The 19,006-nt window shown below is 40.8% G+C and overlaps 1 protein-coding gene across 1 annotated transcript; it reads left to right on the top strand.

Annotated features, from left to right (window-relative positions):
• Positions 1–1,079: 1,079 nt before the first annotated feature.
• On the top strand, positions 1,080–18,115 carry LOC130112036 (adhesion G-protein coupled receptor G6; the record flags this gene model as incomplete). The annotated part of the gene is made up of 10 exons (XM_056279340.1): positions 1,080–1,180; positions 1,949–2,114; positions 5,509–5,631; positions 6,420–6,542; positions 10,127–10,163; positions 11,952–12,058; positions 12,155–12,270; positions 17,108–17,376; positions 17,594–17,711; positions 18,070–18,115. Coding segments are annotated over exons 1-10 (1,206 nt in total), but the record flags the coding sequence as incomplete, so codon positions are not given.
• Between the last annotated feature and the right edge of the window lie 891 nt (positions 18,116–19,006).

The raw sequence follows: 19,006 nt of genomic DNA, 5'->3' as shown, positions 1-19,006 counted from the left end.
TATATATATATATATATATATACACACACTATATATATATATATATATATATATATATATATACACACTATATATATATATGTGTTTGTGTGTGTGTTTGTGTGTGTATATATATATATATATATATATATATATATATATATATATATATATATAAGTTGGAAGGCCATCAGTCGGCAACTGCATCAGATTTTATGTTTTGTATATTTTTTCCCAGTTATGTCTCCAGATTCATGCAAGTTTGACATTTCAAATGGGAGCATCACGATGAACATGCAATATCTCATTGTCAGTGATAATAAAAAACTTCGCGGACTCAGCTGCAAGTATAAATCGGTTTCCTGCATAATTACATGCAACACAACACCGGAGATGCCTGAGTTGTTTCAAGAGACTGGAGCCAATTGTCAAAATGCTGTTTTTTTCACCCTAAACCAAATGGTTGTAGTCACTGTACCTCAACGTAAGTGCTCATATGTAGTGAGCGGGCTGTAGCCCAGCACAGACTGACTAACTGCTAACCTTGCTATCATGCTATCATGTCCTTCATACCTTTTACAGTCTGTCTGTCTGTCTGTCTGTCTGTCTGTCTGTCTGTCTGTCTGTCTGTCTGTCTGTCTGTCTGTCTGTCTCTCTCTCACACACACACAGACATTTCTCTCCCACACACTCGCTCTCTCTGTCTTTCTTAGTCTCTCTTTATCCATCTCTGTCGCTGACTGTTTTCCCTCACTTGGTGGTTTTCACTCATGTACCCAGTAAAGACACTGTAAACTGTGCAACACTGCAGCAGAGAGCTAAAACATGAGATGAATCTAAATATGGTATAGACTTCCTCAATCCGCCAAAACGAGTATAAAAACGAGTCTCTCTCGCTCGCTCTCTCTCTCTCTCTCTCTCTCTCTCTCTCTCTCTCTCTCTCTCTCTCTCTCTCTCTCTCTCTCTCTCTCTCTCTCTCTCTCTCTCTCTCTCTCTCTCTCCCTCCTCTCGGATATTTCTGTCACTTCCCAGTTTTTAGTTGTTTCATCTTCTCGTGCAATGAGGAAGAAATCATGTTCCTAATCCAGATGTTGCCAGTCATGGCCAATTGGCAGGGAGGATTACTTAAACTCCAGGATTTCAGGAATACATGTGAAGAATTCTTCAGGAGCAACAGCAGAATAAAGGAGGCCTACATTTAGTAAGTGCTATACTATATTTTTCCTCCTCTCTCTTTCTCTCTTTTTCTCATTCACATCCACTTTGCTCTTCTTTTTTTTCCCATCTTCTTCTTCCCATTAGTGTTACCATTAATATCGTTGTCATTATAATTTTTATCATTTTGATTACCGATTGCATTATTGCGACGTTCTGTTGACCAATGTTTCCATTTGTTATATTTTACTTATACTATACTTATATTATACTGGGTTTTTTTTTAATATTTTTATTCAATATATATTTATATATTTTTTCTTTTAACACTGGGTTATCGATTTTAAATGTTCAATACTCACAAATATAGTATTAGTATTGTTATTAATATTATAATTATTATTGCTATTATTATTATACAAATTTCCTTTAACTTCATGCGATAATACAACATAATAACCGGGCCCATTCCTTGGGCCAAGGGTTAGAATTAGGTAGAAGTCTATTTGATGGGCAGTGCCTTTCTTAGGATGTAAGACGTTCCAAGTAGTGCGATCTTCTGTAGTTTTTGTATTTTGATGTTACCCGAGATCCGTTGTATTTTGATCCCAGGTAACATCAAAAATACAAGAACTGTTTTGCTATTATTATTATTATCATTATTGTTATTATCATTATTGTTGTTGTTGTTATTGTTGTTATTATTATTGTTGTTGTTATTATTGTCATTATAATTTATAGTACACCAGGTGTCATACTTGCTTTAAGTGTATACCACTCTGTATTATGTAGTCCTTCTGCTGTATTCCTGCAGTATGGAGCGAGTCATCATTCATAATATCATGATATTTAACCATTTTGGTACTGGACGCTCCCAACTTTACAACCTGAAGGACGTGAGTCTGTCTGTGGTCAACATAAACGAGGTCAACGGCACCTCACCAGCAACTGGTGATAGGCTTCAGCTAGATGGTCCCCAGGTACAGAAGCTCCTGTTCCCCTTGCAAACCTGCATCAAATTAAGTGGGTGAAATAGAAATGATCAGAAATATAAAAAGAAAACACATATATGTTACAAAAATAAATATTTACATTTTACATTTACCTTTTAACAATTGGTTTAATTCAAAGATTCAGCAGAGAGCAGCAACATCTTTGTGTTACCAGCTGGCATCATACTGCATACTAATCATGTCATAGGAATATTATATGAAGTAGTAGTAGGAGGAGTTACATTGTGTCTTTGTGGATTTAGAGAAAGCATATGCCAGGGTGTGGAGAAAGGAGGTTTGGTATTGTATGATGAAGTCAGGAGTGGCAGAGAAGTATGTAGGAGTGGTGCAGGATATGTATGAGGGCAGTGTGACAGTGGTGAGGTGTGCGGTAGGAATGACAGATGGGTTCAAGGTGGAGGTGGGATTACATCAAGGATCAGCTCTGAGCCCTTTCTTGTTTGCAATGGTGATGGACAGGTTGATGGATGAGATCAGGCAGGAGTCTCGGTGGACTATGTTGTCCATGGATGACATTGTGATCTGTAAAGAGAGTAGGGTACAGTTTGAGGAGAGCCTGAAGGGGTGGAGGTATGCGCTGGACAGAAGAGGAATGAAAGTCAGAAGGAGCAAGACAGAATGCATATGTGTGAACGAGAGGGAGGACAGTGGAATGGTCAGGATGCAAGGAGTAGAGGTGATGAAGGTGGATGAGTATAAATACTCGGGGTCAACTGTCCAAAGTAACGGGGAGTGCAGAAGAGAGTGCAGGCAGGGTGGAGTGGGTAGAGAAGAGTGTCAGGAGTGATTTGCGACATAAGGGTACCAGCAAGAGTTAAAGGGAAGGTTTACAAGATGGTTGTGAGACCAGCTATGTTATATGGTTTGGAGATGGTGGCACCAGTGAAAAGACAAGAGGTGGAGCTGGAGGTTGCAGAGTTGAACATGCCAAGATTTTCATTGGGAGAGATGAAGAAGGACAGGATTAGTAACGAGTATATTAGAGGGACAGCTCAGGTTGGACAGTTTGGTGACAAAGCAAGAGAGGCAAGATTGAGATGGTTTGGACATGTGTGGAGGAGAGATGCTGAATATGTTGGGAGAAGGATGCTGAATATGGAGCTGCCAGGCAAGAGGAAAAGAGGAAGGCCAAAGAGGAGGTTTATGGATGTGGTGAAGGAGGACATCCAGGTGGTTTGCCTGACAGAGTAAAGATGCAGAGGACTGGAAGAGATGGAAACGGATGACCAACTGTGGCGACCCCTAATGGGAGCATCCAAAAGTAGTAGCAGTAGTAGTAGTAATAGTAGTAGTAGTAGTAGTAGTAGTAGCAGTTGTAATAGTAGGCCTAGTAGTACATCTGGTAAATAGTAAATAGTGCATATAATGTTAAGTGCATTTAGTGTTAGTGCACCTAAGAGCTAATAAATAGGAGAATCAAAATACAGAAAAGATTGACATTGCCACATAACAGTATAACAGACATATCAACATAAGTACATAAGATACCACGTGCAGATAGGAGAATGACACAAATATCAAAGAAGGTTTATTGACAGATATGTTTCATCAGTCATCTAAGTGACCTCTTCAGTCTAAACTGACTGCAGGTATCCCCACCCTTATAAAAATGTTTCCCCCTTAATTTCAGATCAGTAAAGTATCTCAAAATAAATAATAATTAAAAAAAACAGTTGCATAACAACTGAATATAAGGGTGGAGATACCTGCAGTAAGTTTAGACTGAAGAGGTCACTTAGATGAGTGATGAAACCTATCTGTCAATAAAAATTGTGTCCAGATGAACCGATTCAACTTTCTGTGATTTTCATACCTGGATTATTCAGCAGGCATAAAGACAATGACACAAATAGTTGACACTAGTATAATGGTGTATGTAAGGGCACAATCATAATAGCTGACTCTAGTAATAGTACCAGTTGATTAATATTAGCAGGGAAGTGCCGCTAATCAGTATACAAGTCTTGCTTGGAGACCATTTAAGGATTAAGGTAAACTTAGAAGAGAAGCTTTTTTTTTTGGCCTTTACTCGAGGGATGTAAGCAAGTCTGTAGCTCTGATGGAGGCTGGAAGACTGTTTCACTGATTTGGGGCCTGGTGAGAGAAAAGTCTAGACCTGGGGCTTGGCACTTCTGGAGTGGGCACATATAGCCTACTACAGGTAGAATGAAGAGGGAGAACAGGAGTACACATGTTAATGAGGCTGCATTGAAGTAGTCTAACCCAGATAGCAAGAGACCTGGAGCCTGGACCAGGTGATGGGTAGTATGATCTGACTGGTACCATCTGATTTTTCAGATGATGTACAAAGCAATGTGGCCGGAGACAGCCATAATGTGGTTATGTCAATAAAAATGTTTGAAAAAAAATCCAATTAAAAAGAAAATCCATAGAATAGATCAGAAGATGATAATGAAGCGAACCAAAGGTCATTGTTAAAACGGCCCTTAGTAACTTTTTGGATTGTGGCCATGTCTTTTATTACCACTATCTCAAAGACAACCGAGGGGCTTTTGTTTTTCTGCACAGTGTAATAAAAGGATATGTGAATTTATTTACAAGCCATACCTCAAAACATTGTCTTGATGGAAGAGGTGCTATGTTCACTGACATGGTGAAGTAAAACTGCTGTACTTATACTTGAACATAAAGCAGTCTTTATGTTTCCTAGAAGGTTTTGTGCATGACGGAAACATGGATCCTAGAGAACTGATCAGAACAGCAATTGTGGGGCGTCTGGGTAGCATGGCAGTCTATTCCGTTGCCTAGCAACACGGGGATCACCGGTTCTAATCCCCATGTTATCTCCGGCTTGGTCGGCCGTCCCTGCAGACACAATTGGCCGTGTCTGCAGGTGGGAAGCCAGATGTGGGTATGTGTCATGGTCGCTGCACTAGCGCCTCCTCTGGTTGGTCAGTCGGGCCGCCTGGCCAACTAGGGGAAATAGCGTGATCCTCCCACGCCCTCAAGGGAGAGGGGGGACTGGGGGAAATAGCGTGATCCTCTCACACCCTATGTCCCCCTGGCGAAACTCCTCACTGCCAGGTGAATTGAAGCGGCTTGCAAATCCACATGTATCGGGGGAGACATGTGGTAGTCTGCAGCCCTCCTCAGATCGGCAGAGGGGGTGGAGCAGCAACCGGGATGGCTCAGAAGAATGGGGTAATTGGCCAGATACAGTTGGGGAGAACAAGGGGGGGGGTTAAAAAAATAAAAAATAAAAAAAGCAGTTGTGTCACTCTCACATAGCCATCACAAAATGGATTTCATGACTATATGTTAAGCCAAAAAAGTTACCTGGTGTTGCTTTCATGTCACTTCCCTCCTTAATGACACCCTCTCTCTCATTCTCCATCTGTAGCTGCTGCTGCAGAGCAGGTCATCCATCCCAAAGACATGGCTGCCTGTGGATGCCCTGCTCAACATCACAGAGGAGGAGAGGGTCGTCGGTCTTGTCAGCTATATGTGGCCTGACCAATTCAGAGTATATCCATTACACCTGCTTCATTTGCTCTGATAGCCACCACCAGCTTTTCAATTTGAGAAACTCAAACACCAATTGACAATGATCATTGCTGTATGGATTTGTTATTCTATGGCTTCTTTGGTTGATACAAAAAAATAAGTTTTTTATTTCATCAGTGAAACAATGGGATATATTTCTGCTTTCCTGAAATATAATATGACTAGTAAATACAGGGATTTATCAATGTGATTCAAACAAGGTAAACAACTATTTCCCACCCCTCCAAACTTGGAAGCCACACAGACTGAGTGTTTTTATATATATATATATATATATATATATATATATATATATATATATATATATATATATATATATATATATATATATATATATATATATATATGTGTGTGTGTGTGTGTGTGTGTGTGTGTGTGTGTGTGTGTGTGTGTGTGTGAGTGTATATATATATATGTATTATTGTTTCTTGACCCATGATATCCCACCACCCCAAAAGACTTGGCTTGTGCTTATAGTCTTCAGCAAACTGTAGCAACTGCAGCGAAGTGAATGTGTTTGAAATTGGCAGATTTTGGCAAAAACTCTGGAGATTTCTTCACTTTATATTTGAATTTGCAGGTCTTACTTGACTGGGGATAAGGCAAAGCTGGTTCTATTTAGTTTATTTGTTGTTATTTACATTGCTTAACAATAGATGTCAGTGTTCAGGGGGAATTAACACATTGCACCGTTAATCAAAGCATGTTATGACCCATTACTCCAATATCACCCTGTCATCCACATAGTTTGGACACGAGGAATTCTCCTCCATGGTTTTTAGGATCGAGCTACTGAAAGAGGAACGCTTCATTAACCTTACCACATCACTGAGGATGATTTTCAATGTTACAACTGACGCAAACATGCCTGTAAGTGTGTTTACAACTGCACACATGTGATTTGATTTTATGTGGGTGTTTGAGGCTATGCTCGAGATTCAAAAAAGGACTGGTTGTTAAAATCCCTAGTGTTTGCACTGCAACAGATTCAGTGGAGATCAAACTGGAGATGTCTGCCAAGGTGACATTGCCACCACCAGGACACATCATCAGTTGTGTACCTCAGCATCACAGGGTGTTTCGGCCTTTTATCACAAGACACCCTCGGCTGAGGCAGGCCCACCACAGGTTGATCGGTCCTGGGTGTGTGACCTCTGGTTAGCTGTTCACCCTGGCAGCCCAGACGGCGTCTCTCCTTTTGAACCAGATCCAGTGGCTAGTCCTCTCAGCAGTGTTGGCTAGCTCTTTGATCACTCTCCTGTGGGCCTGCCCCCTGACTCCTAGTTCCCTCAGGAGTTTTGCTGTGGAGCTGGCAACAAAGCCCCTACAACCCACCTCCACAGGGCGCACCTTCACCTTCCAGCCTCTGTCCTCTGCTTCGGCTGCTAGATTGGCGTACCGCAGCTTCTTACGCTCGTACGCTTCATCGACTGCATCCTCCCAGGGGACTGTGAGCTCAATGATGTAAGCGAGCTGGTTAGAATTGGACCAGAGGACGAGGTCTGGTCGCAAGGTGGTTGTTGCGATCTCTGTCGGGAAGATGAGCTTCTGGCCTAAGTCCACTCGCATTTCCCAATCCCTGGCTGAGTTTAGTGAGCCTAAATTGGGAAGTGAAGGGTTGGCCTTCAGTTTATCCCCCTCTCGAATGAAAGCTGGGAACCGCCGGGGCCCTTCCTGGTTGTTGAAGGGTTGGGCATTGATGGAAACCCTCTTGCAATCGAGTTCAGCTGCCAAGCACCTGAGCACCTGATTGTGTCGCCAGGTGTATCTGCCTTGGGTAAGGCTGGTCTTGCAGCCAACCAAGATATGCTTGAGGGTTGCTGGGGCTGTACACAGGGAGCAAGATGGATTCTCTCCAAACCAGAGATTTAGATTTATGGGAGAGGGCAGGACATCATATGTGGCCTTGATGATGAAACTCAGCCTGTTTGATTCCATGCTCCAGAGTTCACTCCATGTAAGTTTCCTCTTTTCAACACCCTCCCACCTCATCCAGCGACCCTGTTTGGCTTGTGCTACGGCTTTAGCACATCTGGCGGCTTCTTCCTGTCGGCGGACCTCCTCAACCACCATAGTTCGCCGTTCGGTAGTAGTCGCCTTTTGCCAGGTAGGTGTTTTTATTCCCAGGCCAAGGCCGCCTCTGCCTTGTTGAACATGGCCTACTACGTCTCGGTGGCGGAGGGCAGATTTCGCCTCCAGTACAGCTGCAGCCGGGGTCCATTTCTTCCCTGTTGCTAGGGTTGGAGCAACTCCTCTCACTATTGGGTCTCGGGATTCTGTGAGGGACATGTCCAGCCTCACTTTGGCACATTTGAATTCCTCAACCAGGCTGGAAATTGGCAGTGCGAGGGCTCCATTGCCGTAGAGTCCAACACTGCTGAGGCACCTTGGCAGTCCAAGCCACTTCCTCACCTGCGAGTTCACTAGCCTCTCCAAGCGATTGGCATGAGATAGTGAGACTTCGTACATGGTTATTGGCCACATGAGTCGGGGTAGCAGCCCAAACTGAAAGCACCAAAGCTTCAACTTCCCGGGCAGTGCAGTGTTGTTGATTGTTGATTTGCCTGAGGCCACTGATTGTATCCTGGCGAAGTTGCTCCAGTTGCTAGGTGTCTTTGAGGTCTGCATTGTACCACCGTCCGAGGCTCTTGATGGGCTTCTCCTGGACCATGGGGATTGGTTGATCACTAATGCAGAACCGTTCATCTGCTAGTTGGCCTTTGACAATGGAGATGCTGCTAGATTTGCTTGGTTTAAACTCCATTCGTGCCCACTTGATGTTCTCCTGGAGTTTCAGCAGCAGGCGCCTGGTGCATGGTTTTGTTGTTGCTATGGTGGTCAAGTCATCCATGTACGCCCGGATTGGTGGAAGACGCAGGCCATTCCTGGACCTTTCGCCTCCCACCACCCATCGAGATGCACGGATGACGAGCTCCATTGCCATGATGAATGCCAGGGGGGAAATAGTGCAGCCCGCCATAATGCCCATTTCCAGATGTTGCCAAGTGGTGGTGGTGTTCTGTGTTGTGACACAGAACTGGAGATCCTGAAAATAGGTCTTGACCAACTCTGTGATATTTTTGGGGACATGGAAAAAAATCAAACGCCGTCCACAGGATCTTGTGAGGAACTGATCCAAAAGCGTTGGCAAGGTCTAAGAAAACCACGTGCAGGTCTCTCCGTTCTTTCTTGGCAGCTTGTATCTGGTGCCAGATGATATTAGCATGCTCCAGACATCCTGAGAAGCCATGGATCCCGGCTTTCTGCACTGATGTATCAACAAAGTTGTTTCTTTGCAGGAATGTGGAGAGCTTTGGGCAATCACACTAAAAAATATCTTTCCCTCTACATTAAGAAGGCTGATCTGGCGAAACTGGCTGATGCAGGAAGAGTTCTTTTCCTTGGGGATCAGAATGCCTCCTGCTCTTCGCCATGCCCTGGGTATGACTCTTTTCTACCATGCCACTTTCATCAGCTTCCAGAGGTATTTCAGGACTCCAGGAGTGTTCTTATAGAGTCTATACTGAATACTATTGGGCCCAGGAGCTGACATCGATCTTGCCTGCTTTACCGTCCTCTCCACCTCGCTCCATGCGGGGGGTCTTGTGTCCATATGGTGGTCAGGTGGGTGAATTGGTGGCATGTCATCCGGGATGGTGACTGGCTCATGTCTCCGGACATCAGAGTATCATAATGTGTTACCAAGTATCACAATTTATATCCAATGTTTATAAAATGTGACTATAAATGCAGTATACTAAAGCTGTTATGACAAATAGTTATATTTGACATTTTCCTTGGCAAATAAGTTCTCCCATACAGTTTCAGAAAATGCTCCTGAACGGGTGTTGTGGAAACAAGAAAGATATTTGTAGAGCCATTTTGAGGTTGTCCAGTTACTGTAGCTGTTAGGTTGGATAAATTGGACTGAACTGACCGCAGTGTTTTTGTCACCTGCTGTTTTAAGACATAGTCTTTGAGTAAACTTTGAAAGCTCATCAAGTTTCTAGTTTCAAGTTTATTTGCCATATATGAAAGCAAGTTTACACTTATTCTCATAATTTCATCCTTGTTTTGCAGGCTGAACAAACAAGTAGGAAATAAAAATACTTATAAAAGTACTTGGAAAAAATCAAAGTGCAAGAACAGGGTACATGTACAAAAAAAAAAGGGAAAAAAAGCCAATGCAGACTTTTCTCAGTGTATTCGGTGTACTTTGTTGGTTTACTTTGTTGGACAGTTGGTGTACTTTGTTGGACAGTGTGCTACAGCAGACAATGTCTGTCTATACAATAGTAAGGTGACACATGCAATGGTATTGTAAACAGTAAACTTGTGCAAATGGTAGGTTGTGCAGCTGATAGCAGTAACCATAATGAACTGCTGTTGTAAGCAGTAAACAATAAACTTTTGCAGCCAACTTAAATGTATGTCTTTATTTTTCTATTTTACAGAACAATTCAAGTCAGTGCCACTTTTTTGATGAGGATGGTGAGTATGAATCATTTTCTGCTTACAGTTTTGTAATAGTGTAAGTAGCCGAGCAGTGTGTAACTGTTTTCTAATTCTATGTTTCCTTCTATCATCATTTGTGTATTGCAATATTAGTAAATGTTAGCGGTTTTAATCATATTTCTCTGCGTTTTTGGCAATTGACTTCCTATTTTGTTAATTTCTTACAGCTGAAAGATGATTTTCATTACTGTATTTTTTGCCTTTGGATGTTTCTCACAAATTCTTCTTAGACTTGAAATTGTGGGTCCTTTATTTTAGAAAACTGTGAAATGGTATTAGTGTGCTGGGAAATCATAACTTCAGTGGTATTTGTATGTTCTGTTAGCATTTGTAGCACCCCCTAATTGTCAATTTTAAAACCCTATCAAGAAAACGTTAGAAACCCTATCAATTCAAGTGAACAGCAAGTTTCATGATGCCCAGTTTCATGCATTCAGCATTTGGGGTGCTCTCTAAGGGCCAGCTAGAGTAGAATTCATCACACACTTCAAGTTCTTACATTAGCTTTTAGGGACCAAGTTTTGTGATAATTAGAATTAAGTGTTTGATGAGTTATGACCATTTCTGTGCCAGGCCATGTACTTTGTCACATGTATTGGTTAATAGCAGCCATGTGGTTCATTCAACAAGGCTAGTATAGATACTTCGCACAAAAAGTAAGGAAAGTTGTGTTTGGTAGATTATTTCTTTGTTGTAACAACGCTTCTTGGCAATAAATCTTATACCATTGGAAAGCCTGATAATTTCCCTTTTAAATGGTGCCACATTTGTAAGGAACATGCATTTGTGGGATGAGCAGCACAGCTGAGTATGTGGGTTGCGCCCATGAAAAATTTGCCAAATCTTCTCTGCCAATGCCAAACAGCTTATTTTGCTGTTGCTATTGACTCTTGTTTTGAGCTTCTGGTACCCCAGGTGCTGACAATCAGGTGCCTGATATAAGATTTATTGCCAAGAAGCATTGTTACAACAAAGAAATAATCTACCAAACACACATTTCCTTACTTTTTGTGCTAAGTTTAGTTACCAAGCATGTGATAGTTCACAGATGCTCTGCTGCAAGTTTGGTTATACAAAAAATTCATAAGACAGAGAATCCAACATGATGGAAGTACACACTTTTGTTCATTATAGCGCTATCATGTGAACAATTGAGGTCACATTTTTAGGGTGTTAGGGTCCAAAGTTTTCCAGCCTGAACACATTTGTGGGATATTGCGCAATTGTCCATAGGGTTAGTGGTTGTGTCAGGAAGGGCATCTGATGTAAAATTTTGCCAAGTTATTATGCGGCTTGCCAAACCGCCATCAGTGCTGTGCCCTCACAGGGTACCGATGGAAACTATCAAATCCGCTGTGGTGACCCCTGGGAAACAGGGAACAAACCGAAAGAAGAAGACTGTGCAATTGATAGGAAATCAAAAAATTACTTAAAAAAACAGCACAAAAACAATGTCATGGCTCAAAACCCTAAATATGTTTTGAAATATGAAATAACATTTTCATATGCAGAGTAGAGAAAATGTACATGCATTGTGGGAGAATGTATTGGGGCAATAATTCAAATACTTTTAACTGACATATTCTTTTTCAGTGATGTCTCCACATAAAGTTTCAGTAAATACTCATACATGGCAACTCTAAATTTTCACATCTTTATGAGTTTTGTTTTCTTGGAAGAAGGTTAACATCTTCTGAAAGGATTATCTTTCATTTTACAGTTTGACAGACATACTCACTTGATTGCATGTATAAATCTCCTCAGACTATGGCTGGAAAACAGATGGATGTAAGACTAATAGACATATCTATCAAAACTATACTGAGTTTGAGTGCAATTGTGACCACAACACGCCCTTTTCCATCCTAATGGTAAGGAAAATACATTTTGTCGATTAATTCGCAACATTTTACGCAAAGAAAATTCTACCAGATACCTGCATTTCAGCTATCACACCTGTCCTGCAGATAAGGCAACCTATTTCAGAGTACCATTGGAACATTTTATCGTACGTCAGTTATATTGGCTGTGGCCTTTCTGCATTCTTCACAACCCTCTCCATCATGATTTTTATCTTCAGTCGGTGAGTATGCATGCTTCTGTGTGTGTGTGTGTGTGTGTGTGTGTGTGTGTGTGTGTGTGTGTGTGTGTGTGTGTGTGTGTGTGTGTGTGTGTGTGTGTGTGTGTGTGTTTGTGTCTGCATGAACATATGTTTGTGGCTGCATGAGTGTTACTTTTGTGACCAATGAATAGTGCAGTTGTTATGCTGTCTCATATGCATAGACTTTTTTTTGACATTTTTAAAGTGGCTATAGGAAGAATTTTTGAATGCTTTATATATACTGAATCCCAAACTTACTATTTGTGTCCAATGTAAGCAACCCACCAAGTCATATTCCTGATATAAGAAAATATAATTGTCTTCTGATATTCTGATTCTCACCATACAGTTGTTTGTAATTAATTCAGTGTGTGTCCCTGCATGTTCTTGTGTATTTAAAGATGTTGCAACCATTTTTTCCTTTTATTTATTTATTTATTTTTGAGTTGAAAACACACTGGTATGACGCCTGGGTAGTAGAACTGATTACCCTGCAGATTAATTCAACAAAATGGAGATGTTTTTTTGATCAAAAAACATTCCCTATTTTGTTAATAGAGAATAGAATAAAATAAGTAAATAATAATAAATATAAAATAGAATAAATAATAATGGAATAAATAATAGAGACTAAATAATTAATAAATAGTACATACATACATTGTTATTCATCCGTCGCAGTGACGAGGACCATCTAGTCATCCTGTGATGGATGACTGATGACTTGCGCAATGATTAAAGTGAGGAAGAGTTGTGCATCATCAACCCCACTCTCTCGTCCGAGACCACCTACTACCAGTGGCAAGACTAGCAAGACGAGTGGATATGGAGACAGATGCAGATTTTTCCTTAGGGTTTCTTCCCGAAGTCTTTCCTGTAGACGAGTTTACCCGCAAGGCAGCGGAGGTTATAAATCAGAGTTTGCCTTCTCCTAGATGAACTGCCCAACAGGTTAACAAGCTTCATCTACCCGGGACATACATACATACATATTGTACATACATACATTATCCAAACCGCTTATCCTGCTCTCAGGGTCGTGGGGATGCTGGAGCCTATCCCAGCAGTCATTGGGCGGCAGGCAGGAGATACCTTGGACAGGCCGCCAGGCCATCACGGGTCCATTATTACTGAAAATCCAAAATAAATAATAAGAACAAAGAATAAATAATAGAGATAAATGATAGAGAATATAATAAATAGAGAATGCACCTGTTATGACAATTATTGAATTCCACTCTGACATTAAATGAGCAGTGAGACAAATATTTCTTACAGTATTGTCACACTTTAATATGTTCATGAACATACACACAGAATATAGATGCTTAAGTGTCTGCCCTTATCCCAGTGTGCACTCCCTTTATACCTTGCACCTCAAAGATGTTTATTGACGCGGTCACAATCGTTTGTACCCAGAGTTTCTCCCCAATCCCGGTTGGAGGAAGTAGCTTTTCTTTATTACTGGACTGTCATCCTAATGGATAACACAATGTGCTCAAGTTCATAGGTCAGGTCTCCCCTCATCCTTATCTTCCAGCTCGTGCATCTCCAAGGCCGTTCCTTCAGACGTTGTTACACTCAAGTGAGCTTCCTATGCATCCCTCTGCCACCAGCTAACAGTTAACAATAGGACTTTATTAGTTCACACACATGCACTACAAGCATCTATCCAAGCAATATAGACTAAAGTTAAACATGGTATAGGTCATACATAGTCAAAGATTAAAAGGGAGCAAACATCATACATGAATATATGGCAGACAAGTTGCCTTCACAGCATCATGCACTTGAAAGAGAAATTCTTTGCTTTACTCTCCTCTGAGGTAAAATGCATGTTATGGGGACAACAAGGACACAGAGACCCACCCATATATAAGCGATACACATGGGCATGTTAGATCAATTAAAATGAGCTGAGTAGAAAGGCCACCCATATGAAATTCAGTGTCCTCTTGCCCCCCCTTTTCCCCCCTTTTTCAAAATGTGAACGGGCTTAAAACCAATACTTACTCAGACTTTTACAACGTTGGATAGCTTTTTATTCAACCTGCCTATAATAATTTGTCATTAACCAGCGGTAATGTTGCAAAAACAACAATTGAGACAGTGTTATGTAAAAACCAGTGTGTTGAGGCCCTTTCTGCTCAAAGGTTTCTTGTCCGTGTTGACGCTTTACCATGCCATGGTAAGGAAAAAAACAAATAACTATCTTTTTTAAGTCTTACATTAGACAAACAAGCGTTGTGCATTAGCCAAAGGAAGCACTAACTTCTAAATGTATTCACCAACATGACCAACATGAAAATCTGAATGTTGGAACATTTTCTTTTTACAGCCCTCAAGCATTGCACTAAAACACATACATAATATACTCAATAATCTCTTGCACTTTAATGGCACTACATGTCTGTGCTGCAGTTACTTTAGTTGTTTTTTTGTTTTGTTTTTTTGTTTTTTTTACTTTAGGTGTGGGTGTATATATATTTATATAATCAATACAGATACAGGGAATAAGTTTTAATACATAATCTTTTTCCCTGTATCTGTATTGATATTCCGCTCCTCATTAGTTGAGCACTTATAACAACATCATTGACGGTTTCAGAAAAAAAACCCTGCTATATATATATATCAACACAGATACAGGGAAAAAAGTTTTAATCCATTCCAGTACAAGTACAGGCCTGTTTCATGCGTCATGCACTCATCAGCTGCTAATGTGGTTAAACAAAGAATCATAAAGTTTACGTTGCCCAGCGTCACGCTCCTAATTTCAGCTGGACAGCAAACAATCAGAAGAGAAAACATTCAAACTATAACAACCAATGGAGTAGGTACTTATGATGCACAGTAACCAATGGAGGGGTAGAAAACATTACAACCAATGGGTTAAGGGACTGGGGCTTGTTTTGAAAAGCAAAGGTTGTAAAGGAGATGCTCACAGCAAAATTCAAGATGAAAGACTTGGATGAATTGAAACATTTTCTTGGTATCGATTTTGACCAGTGTGATAAATGTGTGAAAATGTCACAGAAGAGGTATGTGGAAAAAATGCTAGAAAGGTTTGACATGCAAGTTTGTAAACCTAGAGCAACACCCTGTGAACAAAAATTGAACTACACTAATGATGCAGAGATGTTGAGTGATGCCAGAAAATACAGAGAGATAGTAGGTAGCCCAATCTATCTGACTACATGTACGAGACCCGATCTAAGTTTTGTAGTAAGTAAACTGTCACAGTACTTTACTGAGCCAACAGAAGAGTAATGGATTACTGTAAAACATGTACTGAGATATCTGAAAGGCACAGCTGACAAAGAGTTGTGTTACAGGAAATGTGACGATGAGAAACTGTGGCTACAAGCGTACAGTGGTGCAGATTGGGCGGCTGATGTAACTGACAGATGCAGCACAACTGGTTATTGTATAAGCCTAAATGAAAATGGTCCTTTGGTTTCATGGAAAACCAAAAAGCAGCCCACTGTTGCACTGTCCACTTGTGAGACAGAGTATATGGCATTAGCTGCAACTACACAAGAGTGTATGTACCTAGTACAACTACTAGAAGGTATTGACAGACGTCAGTACGCACCACCTAAGGTCTATGAGGATAACCAAGGTGCAATAGCATTAGCAAAGAATCCTGTAAGCAGACAGTAATGTAAGCACGTTGACATAAAGTATCACTTTGTAAGGTCAACTGTGAATGATGGAAAAATAAGTCTGGAGTACTGCCCAACAGACCAGATGGTAGCAGATGTGATGACGAAACCCACAACCAAAATTTAAGTTGGTTAAGTTTGCAAAGTTCATGTTTGGAGAGTAACCATGTAAGTGAAAGGTTACATGATGCAAGGTAGAAAACCTTATGATGTTTTGAGTTAAGAAGATGAACCACATGATAGCAAGAGGGGGTGTTGACATATATGAAATAAGTGTGCTCTCAATTGTAGAAGTAAATCTATATTTTTGTATTAACACAGGCAAACTTAATGAGTACATGTGGGCACTGTATGATAGACAATGATAACAGCCAATGAAATGCGCTGAGATTGACATGTGGTCTGTGCGTATATAACAGTGTGCATCTGTCAATAAAGTCCCTCTTTCTGCATTGATCCCGGTAAGAGCAGAACTGACACCCCACTGTGTATTTATCCTCCATAAAGTTAACATTTATTTCGGTCTAGCACTGGGTATGCACACCAGAATCTCTGAACAATTCAACTCTGACAACAGCCCGTCCTTCCAACTGTGCCCCAACACCACCCCACTATATAATTCACATAAATTACCTTGTTATATTTTTAATGTACGCCATTTCAACAGTGCCCTGGCCCCTAAATGCTTTTCAAAACAAGCCCAAGTCCCTTAACCCATTGGTTGTAATGTTTTCTACCCCTCCATTGGTTGCTGTGCATCATAAGTACCTACTCCATTGGTTGTTATAGTTTGAATGTTTTCTCCTCTGATTGTTTGCTGTCCAGCCGAAATTAGGGGCGTGACGCTGGGCAAGGTAAACTGTATGATTCTTTGTTTAACCACATTATCAGCCGATGAGCGCACGACACACGAAACAGGCCTGTACTGCAATGCATTAAAACTTTTGTTCCTGTATAGCTGTGTTGATATTCCGCTCCTCATTAGTTGAGCACTTATAACACTATTGACGGTTTCGGAAAAAAACGCTATATATATATACACGCTCCTCATTAGTTGAGCACTTACAACAACACCATTATATATCATATATATATTGCACTAGACTTCAAACTAAAATCTCCAACTATAAGCTCTGGATTTGTCTCTCACTCAGAAATTGCCATGTGCACGACTCTACCTTTATTCATGCATCCCTGAGCGGGGCCTTGTTTCTGCTCAACTCCCTCTTCATGCTGAGCCAGTGGGGGGCCACATTGAACTTGGAGTGGGTGTGTGTCCTCATTGCAGCTGTCATACACTACTCTCTGCTGTGCTGCTTTACTTGGATGGCCTTAGAGGCCCTGCACCTCTACTTCTTGCTGATCAAGGTGTTCAATACCAACTATAAACGTTATCTTTTCAAGTTGTCTCTCCTTGGATGGGGTGAGTGAAACCAACAAGGTTTTTAAGATGTACTTAGATCCACCTTATAACCTTTAAGCATGCACCAAAACACATACATACACTTGTTATAATCTATAACCTGTTGCACATTAATGACAATACATATCTCTGATGCAGTTACTCCAGTTGATTTATTATGTGTATATGCAGGTGTGAGTGTGTGTTTATGTTTACATGAGCATTTTCGGGTTCCTAGGCATCCCTGGTGTGACTGTGGGAGTCTCTCTGGGAGTCTCGCTGGGAGTTAAAGACAACAGACAGCTTTATGGCACTGTCGAAATGAATATGACTGACACAAATCAATCAAACAAAATGTAAGTCAATTACAATCATTTTCAGAAATGGAGCAGACATAAATAACCTGATACCATGTTGTGTCCAGCGACAATATGTCCATGATGACAAGACAGCTGTGAAATTAAAGTGATTTTTACTTTTTAACCTTCAGGACAGATAATTCACTCCATTTCATGACAGATGATTTCAAAAATGTGGGCCTGTCCAAAAAAGGGGATAGCACAATCATAGCTTTGGAGTGTGATCCAAGGGGGTTTCTCCTCTTAACTCTCCTTAGAATTGAGATGCATTCATGAGATCAATCTAGGTCACAAGGTTAAGTGTCACTAGCTTGTGTGGGGCAAATATACAATAACTGCCATCATTGTCTCACAGCTGCTGGATAATTGATGACTCCTTCTGCTATGGTGTGAACCTGGTGTATTTCATCATGACATTCATCCTCACTACTGGCATACTCTTCACCTTGGCCTCCAAGATCTGCACACTGACAGGAGTGTCTGGGTATAAGCCGAAGATTAAAACAGGGGACTGGCAAGGGGAACAGGCAGCCCCATCTAGACTGAGTCTGGTCTGCAAAAGTGGACTCACTGTGTTTGGTCTCACTTGCCTCCTGGGAACCACGTGGGGTCTGGTCTTCCTGGGCTCAGGATACACCAACTACCCTGTGCTCTACCTCTTCTGCTCACTTAACTCATTACAAGGTCTGCTGTCAGCTTAGCTTTCTTTATCTTGTTATAATACCTATTAAACTGTTGCTCGATTATGTCCTTATCCACATTTATATATACTGGTGTGTGTTTCCCACTCCAGGTTTCTTTGTCTTCCTGTGGATTCTGATCATAATTAGGAAGGACCAGAGAGAAGCGCAGGATGCTAAGAAGACTTCATCTGCTCTCAGCAGTTAAGATTGCATTCAGATTGAGTTCCACATCCTTGGATCAGCCCTGATTGTGACCTCATTAAACAGTATACCCACCTGAGGAGCTACAAGCATCATTTGTATTCAACTTTTTGTTATGAAATTAACCATAAAGCAATCTATATAAATGTAATCTCAAACCCAGGTTATTAAGTTATTACACTTTTATGTAACAATGTTTTTTTTTTTCTCTCATTGGTATACTTTCATTTTATTTGTAAATGCTATTTGTATGGATAAGGGTAAAAGGGTAAAAAGGGTAAAACACTGAATAAAACTGACCTATACTTGACATCAGAGGGAAAGAAAATTCAATTAAATTCAATTTTATTGTCAATTTTATTAAATGTGGGTCAGCTGCTGTATCTCAAGCAAAAGTTGCAGCACCGG

The sequence above is a fragment of the Lampris incognitus genome, chromosome 4 (genome assembly GCF_029633865.1).
Source record: "Lampris incognitus isolate fLamInc1 chromosome 4, fLamInc1.hap2, whole genome shotgun sequence".
Classification (NCBI taxonomy): Eukaryota; Metazoa; Chordata; class Actinopteri; order Lampriformes; family Lampridae; genus Lampris; species Lampris incognitus.
Note: the sequence above shows the minus strand (reverse complement) of the source record. Positions and strands in the feature narration are given on the sequence as shown.